This window comes from Polypterus senegalus, chromosome 8, assembly GCF_016835505.1.
Source record: "Polypterus senegalus isolate Bchr_013 chromosome 8, ASM1683550v1, whole genome shotgun sequence".
NCBI lineage: Eukaryota > Metazoa > Chordata > Cladistia > Polypteriformes > Polypteridae > Polypterus > Polypterus senegalus.
In genome coordinates, this window is record NC_053161.1 from 155,124,330 (window position 1) to 155,140,305 (window position 15,976).

The following is a 15,976-nucleotide window of genomic DNA, read 5'->3' on the forward strand; positions in this document are numbered from 1 at the left end:
ATTCCTCCTAGGGCACGAAGCAGAAGCAGACAATGGCCGACAGTGGGGTAAATCCCGTTGCAATCGTAGTTGAAGAACTCCAGGCACTCGACGAACAGATTCAGAAACTTCTGTCCCACGGAGATACCTTAGAGATCTGAAGGCCCGGCTGCTGGATAAACCGTCCTCGCCATCTGTAACCGGCGAAACATCAACCCCGCGTTGTGCCGACCTCACCCCCGCGTCTAGTAGGAGCGACGCCGCTGATGACCTCGGTGGATTTCAGCTATGCAGGCGGGGGTTCAAGGCCAGAGCACCTCCATCGGCACAGGCGAGCATCCTATCTCAGAACCGGTTCAACCCTCTCCGCCTCCCCAGTTCGCCTTCAGCCCTGGTGATGTAATAGTGGTAGGTGATTCTATTGTTAGAAACCCTAATGTCGCATGCCCTAATGGAAAATCGTTTGTTTCTTGTTTTCCCAGTGCTCGTGTCCGAGATGTAATGAGAGTGTGCCAGCAGTCTACGAGAAACACAAGGAGAGGGCAGTTGGAGCAATCGTTCTGCATGCCGGCGTAAACGATATAAGGCACCGACAATCAGAAATCCTGAAGGCTGACTTCGCAGCTTTGATTAAAGACACGAAGGAGAGGACCCCATCGGCAAAGATCTTCGTTTCGGGTCCACTACCTCTCGTCAGACGATCCAACGAGTACTACAGTCGTCTGCTAGGGTTGAACAACTGGCTACAGGGTTTCTGCAAGAAGAAGGATGTCGGTTTCATCAACAATTGGAATCTCTTTTGGAAAGGCCGTCTCTTCAAGCGTGATGGCCTGCATCCGAACAGTTTCGCGCCGGGTCCTCTCCGAAAACATATCAAGGTAATTCGTTTTCTTGACTATCTATCTCTGCTCTTAACCCCTTCGAAATAATACTGTTGTGCTAGGACATGATAATGTTTAATAGAGTCTTCCGTTAAAGTGCACACATTAATACTGTAATAAGCAATCTCAATGCACGTAGAAAACCTAGGAAATACGGCATAAACTCCAATAATCTAATTAAAATCACTATTTTAGAGGAACAATGTATTAAAACTATAAAACAGATCACAGATTAAACAAAAATACACACAGAGCGGCTAATAAAATAATTTAGTTCCTATTCCAAATATCAATACGCATATAGTACTCATCTCTGCACCTCCGAAACATTAAATATGGCACTATTAAATGTTAGAGCTTTAACTAACAAAACGTTTTTTATCAACGATCTTATTAGTGATAAAAAATAGATCTTATTGCACTAAATGAAACATGGCTTAATTCAGATGCAGCGTGGCTGTTTTAATCGAATCTGCCTCCGGATTACAGTTTTACTCGTGCAGACCGCCAGGGAAAAGGGGGGATTGGCTAACATTTACTCGAGCGATTAAAATGTAAAGATGTCAGTTTTGGTAAGTTCAAGTCCTTTGAGTATCTCGCCGTTGTTATTCATGGAGATTCTCAAGTTCTAGTACTATCCGTGTATAGACCTCCTAAATATAACGTGTCTTTTTGAGGAATTCTCTGACTTAATGTCAATTTTAATTACTAACTATGACACACTCCTAATAGTTGGCGACTTTAATTTTCATATAGATAATCAGTGTGATCTAAAAGTAAAAGAATTTATGAACCTCCTGGATTCTTTTGATTTGAGACAACTCATAAATCAGCCTACACATAAAGCAGGTCATACATTAGACTTAGTGATTACTAAAGGACTGAAAGTTGATATAAAACAGATCATTGATATTGGTCTATCAGACCATTTTCTTCTACTTTTAATATAGAAATAATGATAAAAACACTCATGAGAAGCATATTGTTAAAAACGCTTCTTTGATTCGCAGCAGCTTTAAAACTTACAAACATTTTAAGCAATCAGTCCGTTTATAGTGCCAGCTATAATAGCGAGGACAATGTAAATAGTAAGGTGGAAAGATTTAATTCTAAAGTGAGAGCTGCTGTTGACATAGTTGCACCTGAAAAGACAGTGAAAAAATCTTCTAGCATTGTTATACCATGGAAGACCCAAAGAGTGTCTGATTTAAAGAGAACATGCCGTAGAGCTGAGCGTCAATGGAGGAAGACTAAACTTACTATCCACCATGAAATATTAAAAGTCAAAATAACAGAATACAATAACACTGTCCGTCTTGAGAGACGCTGCTATTTCTCAAGATTATAAATAACAATGCTAGTAATCCCAGAGTCTTATTTTCTACAATTGATCGCCTACTAAACCCAGGTAGCTCAAAGGAATGCCTCCTAAGTGCTTCCAGTGAAACCTGTGAGGCTATCGCTGTATTTTCAATCAAAAATTAATGATATTAGAAATAACATAGTATATCTCCCCAACACTAAGGATCCTCCTAAACCCCAGCATCCTGTTATAAACAAATTAAACTCTTTCACTAGGATAGATTTACCTGATTTACAAAAATAATATCTCAATTAAAACCCTCCACCTCGTCCTTGAGATACCAACAAGGTTTTTCAAAGAAGTATCAGGCGTGCTAATTGATAATGTTCTTGACATAGTAAATTCGTCACTAGATACTGGGGTCTTCCCAGACTGTCTTAAGACTGCTGTAGTTAAACCCCTACTTAAGAAACATAATCTTGACCCTCGCTCTTGAAAATTTTAGACCCATCTCTAACCTGCCTTCTTAAGTAAAGTTCTGAGAAGGCAGTCATTATGCAGTTAAATGACCACCTAAATAAACATGCTATTCTTGATAAATTTCAGTCAGGTTTTAGAACAAATCACAGCACAGAAACTGCACTCGTTAAAGTAGTAAATGACTTGCGGTAAATGCAGACAGAGGCCATTTATCTGTTCTCATCCTCTTAGATCTGAGTGCTGCATTTGACACCATTGATCACAACATTCTTAGAAATCGCCTTAGTCAATGGGTGGGCCTCTCTGGCAGTGTCTTAAATTGGTTTGAATCCTACCTGACAGGGAGAAAATTTTTGTTAGTTGTGGGAATTACAACTCAAGACACATGATATCCAATATGGTGTTCCACAAGGCTCTATCCTGGGTCCGCTGTATTCTCAATCTACATGCTTCCGTTAGGTCAGATTATCTCAGGGCACAACGTGAGCTACCACAGCTATGCTGATGACACACAGCTGTACTTATCAATAGCACCTGATGACCCGATTCTATTGATTCACTAACACAATGTCTGACTAGTATCTCAGAATGGATGAATAGTAATTTTCTCAAGTTAAATAAAGAGAAAACTGAAATTTTAGTGATCAGCAATAATGGATACAATGAGGCTATTAGAAATAAACTGGATACATTAGGATTAAAAGTCAAGACGGAGGTAAAAAGCTTAGGGGTGATTGTTGACTGTAATCTGAATTTTAAATCACATATTAATCAGATCATTAGGACAGCATTTTTCACTTAAGAAACATAAGTAAAGTTAGACCTCTTATATCACTGAAAGATGCTGAGAAATTAGTTCACGCTTTGTTTTCAGTCGACTAGATTACTGTAACGCACTCCTCTCAGGACTACCCAAAAAAGATATAAATCGTTTGCAACTAGTGCAGAATGCAGCTGCTAGAATCCTAACTAGGAAAAGAAAATCGAACACATTTCTCCAGTTTTGATGTCACTACACTGGTTACCTGTGTCATTCAGGATTGACTTTAAAATTCTGCTTATGGTTTATAAAGCCTTAAATAATCTCGCCCCATCTTATATATCGGAATGTCTGACACCTTATATTCCAAATCGTAACCTCAGATCCTCAAATGAGTGTCTCCTTAGAATTCCAAGAACAAAACTTAAAAGAAGTGGTGAGGCGGCCTTCTGCTGCTATGCACCTAAAATCTGGAATAGCCTGCCAATAGGAATTCGCCAGGCTGATACAGTAGAGCACTTTAAAACACTGCTGAAAACACATTACTTTAACATGGCCTTTTTATAACTTCAATTTAACTTAATCCTGATACTCTGTATGTTCAATTCATCATAATAACTATTCATGGTGGCTCTAAAATCGGTACTGACCCCTACTCTCTTTTCTGTTTCTTTTTCCGGTTTCTTTGTGGTGGTGGCCTGCGCCACCTCCACCTACTCAAAGCTTCATGATGCTCCAACAATGATGGATGGATTAAAAGGCAGAAGTCTACGTGACCATCATCATCAAGTTCCTTCCGTGAGAACCCTAAATCCAAAGAGGACTGTTTCATTTATGTTAGGTAGAATGCCCAGAGGGGACTGGGCAGTCTCATGGTCTGGATTTTATTTTTTCTCCAGCCGTCTGGAGTTTTTTTTGTTTTTTCTGTCCCCCCTGGCCATTGAACCTTACTCTTATTCGATGTTAATTAATGTTGATTTATTTTATTTTCTTATTGTGTCTTTTATTTTTCTATTCTTTATTATGTAAAGCACTTTGAGCTACTGTTTGTATGAAAATGTGCTATATAAATAAATGTTGTTGTTGTTAACACTAGAATTACCAGAGCCTATGAAAAAACTCGTAGATCCGTCCCACCTTAAATTGCTTCGCACCTCTCCATCAGCGTCTTTTGTCCTGTAAATGTGTCGATAAGCAGCAAGCAGGCTGTTATCACATCCCCCACCACCACACAGTTCTCAGCTCAAGTCTGTTTACCTTTGTGTCAGTTGCTTAGAGTTGTATAGAGTGAGAAGTCAAGCAAAATGACACCTTTTATAAATACTATATTGTTATTTGGAACACTTGCATTTCATATGTGTTCCATGTCTACAACGATCTATGTAAATACATCATTAAAACAGAAACGTTTTAGTAATAATTGACAAAATGTAGACATGAAGTGTATATTGTGTGAAGCCTGAAGTACAAACATCAAATAAATACTTTTCACAAAAGGTACAAATATAACACAAGTGCGCTTTTATTCAAAAATATAACTGCAGAAAAAGAACCTGCCTTAGGGTGCGACATTGACACTCATTTCCTACGACGGATTCGGTGGAGCAACAGTATCAACTGTTGCCTGGTAATCAAAACTTCATGGGTTTGATCCTGGACGAGTCCGTTTTGAAAAGTGAGCTGCTCGTTTTCTTACTATTTTAGAATAAAAACATACATTTGATTTCAGTCTGTAACAGCCAGTGTAATTTATGATACTTGTAAAGGTTAGCTTTGTTTTTTTTTTTATTCAGTTTTATTCTCTCAGTTATGTTCACGATCCCAACCAAACCCCCCATATTTGACACTGCTGTTTTCACTTAAAGACACGCTCTAACAGAGGTGACATAAGATCATGACGACTGTTCTACATCTACAATAATTAAAGGTAAAACGGTAAATAACATTCGATCTGGGTCTTACATACAAAGTACAGCGACGGCAGCTTCCACCTGCAGCTATAGACTCTTCAGTACGTGAGCGACTCTACACACTAGTGTTTAGATCTGGACGGTGTATGTGCCCCCCCCCCCAAAAAAAAATCTAACTGCATTCTCGTACCATTGCTTGCATATTAAAGTGTCAGCAGGCACTTTTCGTGGCATTACATGTATTTTTTGAGCATGCCCTCTGCACTCTACTTGTGACTTTACGCTGTAGGAAGTAAGTAAATAACTCAAGGTAAATAACATTCGATCTGTCTGTTACATACAAAGGACGATGTATGTAAGGATGGTGCATATGCCCAAAACATTAACATTTATATGTTACTTACATAACACAACCCAGAAGTACATCCATTGGGCAGTCGTCCTGACACTGGAAGTTTTCCCGGGTTCTTAATAAAAGGGACCGCACTCCCTTATCAACGTGAGTCAGAGACAATATTGAAACTCTCTTCTTGGCTGCCAATCCAGCAAGACTGTACTTCTGTCTTTTTACAGCAGTAGTACAGTAACATTTAACATGCTGAAAGCATGTTGTAGATCTCTTATCTGTAAGTATCAGTTTCTTTGTGCTCTCTCAGCACATCACACACTCTGTTCTTTGGGTACATTTAAAGGCATGCCAGTTTTTGGCATGGCTGACACCTCTCTTGAATGTTTTCCATTTGTAACAAATCCACATCTCTCTAGAATGCTGAAAACACATTGTTAGGAAATGGCCTTATAATCTTTCTCAGACTGATGAGAGCCAACAGTAATTTCCTGCAGATCTTTGCAGGTCTCTTCCGTCTTTGACGTGGTGTGAGCACAAATGGAGACTCAGCCGACAACTGCTCTGTTTTTATATCAAGGTATCTGATCACCTACTCAAACTGGGCGCTGCCCAACCAATTTGGAAGCAGCAAGGATCTACCTAATTTTTCACATATGGCAATCAACATGTTGAATATGAAATTGAAGAAAAAAATTCTGTGTGATTTATCACTTGAAGTTACAGTTGTGCTTGAAAGTTTGTGAACCCTTTAGTAATTTCTATATTTCTGCATAAATATGACCTAAAATATCATCAGATTTTCACTCAAGTCCTAAAAGTAGATAAAGAGAAACCAGTTAAACAAATGAGACAAAAATATTATACTTGGTCATTTATTTATTGAGGTTAATGGTCAAATATTACATATTTGTGAGTGGCAAAAGTATGTGCACCTCTAGGATTAGCAGTTAGTTTGAAGGTGAAATTTGAGTCAGGGGTTTTCAGTCAATGAGATGACAATCAGGTGTGAGTGGGCACCCTGTGTTATTTAAAGAACAGGATCTATCAAAGTCTGCTCTTCACAACACATGTTTGTGGAAGTGTACCATGGCATGAACAAAGGAGATTTCGGAGGACCTCAAAGAGAGTTGTTGATGCTCATCAGGCTGGAAAAGGTTACAAAACCATCTCTAAAGAGTTTGGACTCCACCAATCCACAGTCAGACAGATTGTGTACAAATGGAGGAAACTCAAGACCATTGTTACCCTCCCCAGGAGTGGTCAACCAACAAAGATCACTCCAAGAACAAGGCGCGTAATAGTCGGCGAGGTCACAAAGGACCCCAGGGTAACTTCTAAGCAACTGAAGGCCTATCTCACATTGGCTAATGTTCATGTTCATGTGTCCACCATCAGGAGAACACTGAACAACAATGGTGTGCATGGCAGGGTTGCAAGGAGAAAGCCACTACTCTCCAAAAAAAAAACATTGCTGCTCGTCTGCAGTTTGCTAAAGATCACATGGACAAACCAGAAGACTATTAGAAGAATGTTTTGTGGATGGATGAGACCAAAATAGAACTTTTTGGTTTAAATGAAAAGCGTTATGTTTGGAGAAAGGAAAACACTGCATTCCAGCATAAGAACCTTATCCCATCTGTGAAACATGGTGGTGGTTGTATCATGGTTTGGACCCGTTTTGCTGCATCTGGGCCAGGACGGCTTGCCTTCATTGATGGAACAATGAATTCTGAATTATATCAGAGAAATCTAAAGGAAAATGTCAGGACATCTGTCCATGAACTGAATCTCAAGAGAAGGTGGGTCATGCAGCAAGACAACAACCCTAAGCACACAAGTCGTTCTACCAAAGAATGGTTAAAAAAGAATAAAGTTAATGTTTTGGAATGACCAAGTCAAAGTCCTGACCTTAATTCAATCGAAATGTTGTGGAAGGACCTGAAGTGAGCAGTTAATGTGAGGAAACTCACCAACATCCCAGAGTTGAAGCTGTTCTGTACGGAGGAATGGGCTAAAATTCCTCCAAGCCAGTGTGCAGGAATGATCAAAAGTTACTGGAAATGTTAAGTTGCAGTTATTGCTGCAAAGGGGAGTCACACCAGATACTGAAAGCAAAGGTTCACATACTTTTACCACTCACAAATATGTAATATTCAATCATTTTCCTTAATAAATAATATTTTTGTCTCAGTTGTTTAACTGGTGTCTCTTTATCTGCTTTTAGGACTTGAGTGAAAATCTGATGATGTTTTAGGTCAAATTTATGCAGAAATATAGAAAATAAAGGGTTCACAAACTTTCAAGTACCACTGTATATTTAGTGCTTGGTGTGATCAGGGTGATTGGTATTGAAGTGAAAGGGGGGTACTTACTTTGTCAAATGGTTATCCAGGTAAGCCTCCAGTTGTATCAATTCTGCACATAACAACAAGCACATAAAACACCAAAATGTTTCCTTTCAGCTAAATATCAATTAATTTTCATCTAGCGACTTCCATTTTTTTATTTATGAACAAAACAAACTGTATTGACTCCACTGGGCACCATCATAATTTAGGTTAAAATGGAACCAGGAGACAGATTGTGGTTTTATTAACAGGCAAAGAGACAATGTTCTAATAAACAAGCCCAGGACATGCCACCAAAATGGTAAATCAAAGAATGTAGGTGTGAATTTGATAACTAAAATAGCTTCTCATAACCAGAGCCCAAAGAGAAAATGAAAGCTGTAGTCAGTTTACAAAAGAATTTCAGATCCACAAACTTGAACAAACCAACAAGTGCATGAGTTTGATCTTTATACCCTTGGCACAGTTTTAGTGCATCTGGCTTAGCAAATGCTTGGCAACCGGACCAAACAAAATACACAAAATATAGACATCTTTATCACAATCGAAATGATGTCGCTGTGAAACTTATTCACTTATAAATCTGTTCTTTAAAAAAAATCTTGGGATGAGACTTTTTCAGAGAGACACTTTCACGTCCCGCAAGACAAAGAGTAGATGACAAAGTAGAACAATGTAAAGAATTCAAAAACGTTGGTGCGATACACATGCAGAGCAGGTTAGAGATAATAAACGTACAACAATTCAAAAGTCTCAAAAAAATGAAAGTAAAGATCGCATTAGTGCAAACAAATGGAAATTACTACTCGGTGAAATAACGGAACAATGGAAAGAGATTGAATGTATTGTCCAGATTTAAACTTTAAGTCGGAGACTTGCAGATCATCTAATTCGTGTTGCCATCAGGGAGAAGTAGTGTTCCTCCCCAATGAAGAGGCGTATCTGTGAGAATTAAAAGATTTGTTATTTGGTGAAAGTAAAATCCACATACGCTGTCATGCTTGGGTCACAGAGTTGTACAGATACACAGAAGATTTTAGAGACAGAAACATTCAAACACTTCAAACGAGCAAAGCAAGCAGGGGGCAAAGCCCCCTAGTGTTATTAAAAATATATCTTACTTTGGTTATTTTTAAAGAAAGTCACAAGCATACGCATAGGGGACAGCTTAAGGGCTCTACTGACTGTAACTCCCCGCCGCTCCAGGGGTTGCCGCTCAGTTCTAACGCCTGTTCTCTTCCTCGCTCTGCAGAGCAGATGATTGTCAGCTCTAAAGCCTCTGATGTCACTTCCTATGTCTGTCTACCTGGACCTGCCTCATCCTGCCAGAAATTAGGGTTAGGGCTAAGGACCAATAACCACAAGTTCAGCCATTTTGTGGTTAGTTTGAAATGACGCTCTTTTGCTATTGCTATTTGTTTTCTTGCTCTTCTATTATATGGGGTCACTGTGTTTTGCCCCAACTCTTTAAAGTGGTCTGTCTACTCTCTGACAAGTGCAAGGAACAACTCAAATTCGACTCAGATCACGATACAAACTGGTTTTGATATGACTGGTTTGGATGACTAGCACAGCATACTGTACATACCCATGGTTCAAAGTCGACTTTAAAATTATTTGAAATTTAAAGTATGGTAGGTGCTCTGATATTGTATTAATACATTAGGGTTAGGGTTAGGGTTAGGGTTAGGGGTTACAAGTGCAAGGAACAACTCAAATTCAACTCAGATCACGATACAAACTGGTTTTGATATGACTGGTTTGGATGACTAGCACAGCATACTGTACATACCCATGGTTCAAAGTCGACTTTAAAATTATTTGAAATTTAAAGTATGGTAGGTGCTCTGATATTGTATTAATACATTAGGGTTAGGGTTAGGGTTAGGGTTAGGGGTTACAAGTGCAAGGAACAACTCAAATTCAACTCAGATCACGATACAAACTGGTTTTGATATGACTGGTTTGGATGACTAGCACAGCATACTGTACATACCCATGGTTCAAAGTCGACTTTAAAATTATTTGAAATTTAAAGTATGGTAGGTGCGCTGATATTGTATTAATACATTTTAAATGTTTTTTCTGTAAAATAAGTAATGAAGCATTATACATTTGTAGATTTTCCATCCAGTTGCAACCTACTTAAAACAATCTGGTGTTATGCACCTGCGAGTCCCAGCTGTATCCGTACTGCATTGTTTTTTCTGTGCTAAGCATTTTTGCAAATGGACTGCTTACTGCTGTGGTCTTACAGCACCAGGACCCTGGGTTCAAACCCTGAATGGAGGCCAATATCTGTGTAGAGTCTGCACATTCTGCTAGAAGGGGAAACTAAATGTTCTTTTAAACTTGTTTGGAATCATCCTGTTTGTCTGTTAACATGTTCTCTGTGTGACTTTTCCATTAGGCTGCTCTGTTTCTTTAAGTTAACCGAGTGGTTGCCTCATCTGTTGTTAGCTGCGTTACTGAACGTGGATACTATCGTGGTGTCAGCTCTGGTTTTAGGTGCGTTGGCATATAAAGCAAAAAGCATCTACTGTTGTTGTCATGTCTGTCTGTTCGCGTGAAACAACAAAGTTTTTGGCAAGGACATTTGGTGGGATAGGTCAACTTTCATTGAGATATCTTGAACACAGCATGCAGCCCAACGGTTTGAAATTTCAAAATCTTCCACTGAAAAGCAGTGGCAAATTTCCAAACTCATCTTTCTCTGTGTGACTTCAATTAAGAAAGAGTTTATTGTTTCAAAACCCCCCTTGCTTCAAATTGTACATTTTTAATATTTTCGGCTTTTACTTATTCAACAGCCACTCCTGGGGACCCACGATGTTTCTGATGCCTTTGTATATTTATGCTTGATATCAAAACAGGGACCCTACTCTTCCTGGAGGCCTATGATGCTGGTAAGGTGTTCCTGATCATAAATATGTTTATCGTTGGCACAACTTGACATTTGTATCTTTTTTAATTTGGCCTTTTTCTATAAAGTTTGGTCCCTTAATGCAATACAACTTGTTTTTACCAGGAATTATTGGTATCCACGGGAGCAGACAACATCAATTACTGAAGGGGAGCGATGTGTTTACGTCACGTGTCACCTCATTAAGGAATGTACCTTACAAATAACACTCAAGACATTGCTCCCCTTTAGCATTCCATCTTTTCGGTATTTTAATTATAATTAAAGGAGCAAACTCTATTGAAAAGGCTGAATTAAAAAGAAAATGGCAAATGAAATGTAAGCATTCCATGTTTTGGAGAACAATGCAAATATTTTATAATTTCTCAAACTAACCAACCAGCTCACTGAACTTTGAGAATTATTAAAACTAAAAATGATGTACTGATTGTAAAATTGGTTGAAATAAAAATGTTCAACTGTAGGGGTACCCAAGGTCTGGAGGGATTGAACAGCACTTGTCTAGAAGGAAGAACTGAAGTATAATAATAATAATAATAATAATAATAATAATAATAATAATAAAAACAAAAGTGCCAAGACAAGTGAGAGGGGGTTTCTCCTATCATGATGAGGCAAAAATGGAAAAATGAAACTACAAGAAAAGCTCAGTTCTGATTAGTCAGTGGCATGGTTTCCTGACGGAGGGTCTCCTCTTAAAAGAGGTTGCACCAATAAATAAATAATTGTGGCAAAAAATAATTACAGTATTTTACAAAGAAAAAGGAACACATCTATATTTGCATTATAATTAAGCATACCCACAAATATACACAATTTAAACGTAATCACGTTTACAAAAGGCCATCCTACAAAAAAGGCATTTTTACCTGTTATAATAAGTTGGCAGTCAGAACACAATTGTTTGCTTTACATTATAAGTTACATTATTCAAAGGGAATGAGATTGGTGGGACAGCATTTGCTGTCTGTTGGTTCATATTATTGACTAAAGGCAGGGTCAGATTTACATCTCGGGACAAGAAGCCACATAACATTTAAGGACTGCAGTTCCTAAAACCTGACCATTCCTCACTCACTGGAGGTGTCACTGCAGGTGAATCACAGTGCGTGACTCATTTTAAGATTGTTTTAGAGTTTTCACATTGATTCCAAGACTTGCATTGCATTGCATGTGTATGTGTAGGAGAAGGTGGGAATAGATTTGGCAGCCATCCAACATAACATTTACAGTGATTTCGTAAATAAATTCAGTTCTTTAACTACACTTCAGCCTATACCAAGTCAGGGAGGTGAGGGTCCAGTTGGTTACTGGGTGGGTAATCAAGCTTTCTGATTGGCCCACACACTCATATCAATGGTAAAGGAGCTACTGTATTACAGTTGCTGTATAATAACTGTATTGTCCCTAGTAATGTTTCTTTTTGTAGTTTTTGTGGTTAATGGAAGGTGATGGTAATTAGCAGGATTATCAAGTTGTACCTGCTGGTTCTTATGAATTCTGGGAAATCCAAAGATTTGACCCCCTAAAAGAAGTCTATTTTGCATGACTCTTTCCATGCAAAATGGACAGTTTTTTGGTTCCACATCTTGTAGATCTCAGATTGCATATTTTAGTATGCTTCTGAAGATTGCCACTGCAAGAAAATCGTTTGCCACATTCAGAACAGCAATATGGTTTCTCTCCAGTGTGAATCCTTTTGTGGACCTGAAGACTGCTATTGGTGGAGAATTGCTTGCCACAATCAGAACAGCAATACGGCTTCTCTCCTGTATGAGTTCTTGTGTGCGTCTGAAGGTCACCACTGTAAATAAATCGTTTGCCACATTCCCCACAGCAGTATGGCTTCTCTCCTGTGTGAATTCTCCTGTGGGCCTGAAGATGGCCAAACTGTAAGAATCGTTTACCACATTCAGAACAGCAATATGGCTTCTCCCCAGTGTGAATTCTTTTGTGAGTTTGAAGGTAGCTATCATGCAAAAATCGTTTGCCACATTCAGAACAGGAAAACGGCCTCTCTCCTGTGTGAGTTTGTGTGTGTTTCTGAAGATTACTGCTGGTGGAGAACTGTTTGCCACATTCAGGGCAGCAATACGGCTTCTCTCCAGTGTGAATTCTTATGTGTTTCTGCAGACTGCTTCTGTCCAAAAAGCATTTACCACATTCTGTACAACAATATGGCTTGTCTCCAGTATGAATTCTCGTGTGTGTTTGAAGACTGCTAACTTGTGAGAACTGTTTGCCACAATCAGAACAGGAATATGGCTTCTCTCCAGTGTGAATTCTCATATGTTTTTGGAGACTGTTATTGGTGGAGAATTTTTTGCCACATTCAGAACAGCAATATGGCCTCTCTCCAGTGTGAATTCTTGAGTGTTGCTGAAGATGGTTACTTCTTGAGAACTGTTTTCCACACTCAAAACAGCAGTATGGCTTCCTTCTTGTGTTACTCCATTTGTTATCACTGGAGTTAGATTTCCGTTTGAACTTTTTGCTTTTCTCTTGGCAGACCAGTAAAGCAGCTAAATTTGTATCATGCCCCTGTTGTTCAGCGTTCGCTTCCTGCATTCTAATTTGTTTTACAACAGGCAGAGGTAAAGTGGCTGGAGTCAAAATCTCTGATGCCAATTCTAGTTTCTTCATATTTTCTTTCCACTGTGTTTGTTGAGGACTACAGTGTGGAGAGGTCTGACGAAATGAAGATGAGAAGAAGGTGCCACTCTCTTGTAAACCTATAATGAAATATTAAAGTACAATTTATTGCAAAGTTTAGAAGGAAATTTGCCATGAAGCAATGTATAACAGCTTATCCCTTGGAAATAAACCAGGCTAGCAACAATACACAAATACTAGTCTTTCCATCTAATTGGTAAAAGAATAACATTTTCTCTGCTGAACACTTGATTTAGTTTGATTGCCACCGAAAACGCCCACTGAAACAAACTATTGATGTTCAAGTCACTGTGCAGACTGGCATTGCACCTTCAGACTTTTCTGTCCTGTTTGGTGTGCTTTTCAGCATCTGCCATTTTGAATGTGTACTGTGCTCTAATATTCTAACTTAATTTTGCTGCAGCAAATTGATTAGCCAATGACAGTGAAGAAAACAACTTATGCTAATTTGAGCAGAGTGACTGATTGCTGGCAAGTGGAAGTTCACTCATGGATGACCTGACAGCTTGCATGTGCCTGTAATTATCATGACTGGGACAGAACCCTCCACTTCTCCCAATGGGGGTAAAAGCTACAAGAGCAAACCAGAGTGGGCTTTCTTCAGTTGCTGGTAGTTCTAGGGTGTTGTACCGTGTTAGCCATTATGGATGTAGTGAGAAGTGAGGCAAAATGACTCCTATTATGTCTTGCCTGAAGCAGGGGCCCGAGTTGCCTTAAAAACTTGCATATCAAAACTTGGCTAATCTTTTTAGTTAGCCAATAAAAGGGGTCATTTTGCTTGACTTCTCACTTCAGCTGCTGGAAACTGGAAGCACCCACCTACTGAGTATCAATTAGTGTGGTAACCTTTTGTTTAGGGGAGATTAGAGTGAAAGGACCTGGAAAAAGGGCTTTGCCACAGAATTTGCAAGATTAGGATGTGAGCAAACCCATGAGCAAAAGCAGCATTTGGGGGTGGCAAGTGGGACGATTACATCAGGCCCCACGGCTAAGGGGGCCCCGCTTTTGAGGTCTGCATGTCCCGTTCGAGCAAATTTCAAGTTATATTCTCCAGTTATATATATATATATATTTTTTTTTAATTAATTTTATTACAATCCATACAAAGTAATCAAGTTTTTACAAAAAAGAAAAATTGAGTTAAGAACAGATCGATCTCCAGTTATATTTTGATAAAGTCTGTGTGTTATCTTGCAAAAATTTAGCTGAATACTGTAATGAGAAAATCCGGTGTATGTTAACATTATTTTTATTAAATTTGCATGCAAGTTTATACAGTCCACACATACCGGTAACAGCGTTTGACGTAAATGGCCCCACATGGGGATGGTCAGCCCTAGGTCCCGCACACCTCAAAGAATGCCTCTGCCCATGAGCAACATAAAAGAGGGACTAGAAAAAAGTTTTACCTTTCATCCAGGTCCCCATTCCTTTGAGTCATATAAAACGTATACTAAATGATGAAAGACTGCAAAGTGTTCCACACGATTGCCTCACCGCGCCACAATCCTTGGTATGAGTCCTGGCCCTGGCACTGTCTGTGTGAAGTCTGTGCTCAAAGTAAATTTAGTACATGCTGGAGGGAGAGGTCAGTCAAAGGGGATCAATGTCTGTCTCAAATGGTTTGAATCTTTACAAATGTTATCTTTTTCATTTGTTGCATACATGTAATTAAGATGACCTAAATCATCATTTTCAAGCGACACTTTGCTATATTAGGAAATTTGATGTCTGCCAGCCAGGCAGGAAATTAACAAACCAACAGCAAGAAAGCCTCCTTTTATACCGAGAGTTATACCAAGATTACTGTCAAAATCAGTAGGAAAGGGAACTAAAAAAACAACATTGAAAAGGGTCCTAAAAATTGTGACTGTAACAGCCGAAGGAAAATCCGATGCATTAAAAATCATTAAACAAGGAATAAGGTATCACTCATTCAAGTTTCAAATTTTAATTAGCACAATCCCGAATGGTAACTGCCGATTCTGTCCTTTACTCTGTGGTGGCTCTGAGGAGAAGGATCTGCGCTGGTATCCGGAAGGTTGCTGGTTCAAATCTTTATTAATGCCATAAGAGATCCTTCTCCGCGAGGCCCTTAAACTGCAGTTGCTCCAGGGGCGCTGTACAATGGCTAAAAAAAAACTAACAAATTCCTAATGCTAGAAATTGTATAAGGTGAAATAAAAAATAAATATATTATTAAAATGTTTATAACATCCTTAAGCTTTTTTACATTTTATATTTACTGTAATTTCTTATTTAGAAATATAACAGCTTTTTCAAATGTTCTTAGGCCAGATGTTGCAAGTCTGTATCCTGGGCTGGAGGGCTGGGCCAATTGGCCCTGCAGTGTTCCTGGTTTACACTTGG

General features: G+C 38.9%; 1 protein-coding gene across 1 annotated transcript in view; it reads right to left on the bottom strand.

Annotated features, from left to right (window-relative positions):
• Nucleotides 1-11,682: 11,682 nt before the first annotated feature.
• Nucleotides 11,683-15,976, bottom strand: part of LOC120534634 (zinc finger protein 665-like) — a 70,631-nt gene continuing 66,337 nt past the window's right edge. The window contains exon 8 of the mRNA XM_039762226.1: nt 11,683-13,665. Coding sequence (XP_039618160.1) covers nt 12,470-13,665 — 1,196 coding nt within the window. The 3' untranslated portion in view covers nt 11,683-12,469. The remainder of the gene's footprint in view (nt 13,666-15,976) is intronic.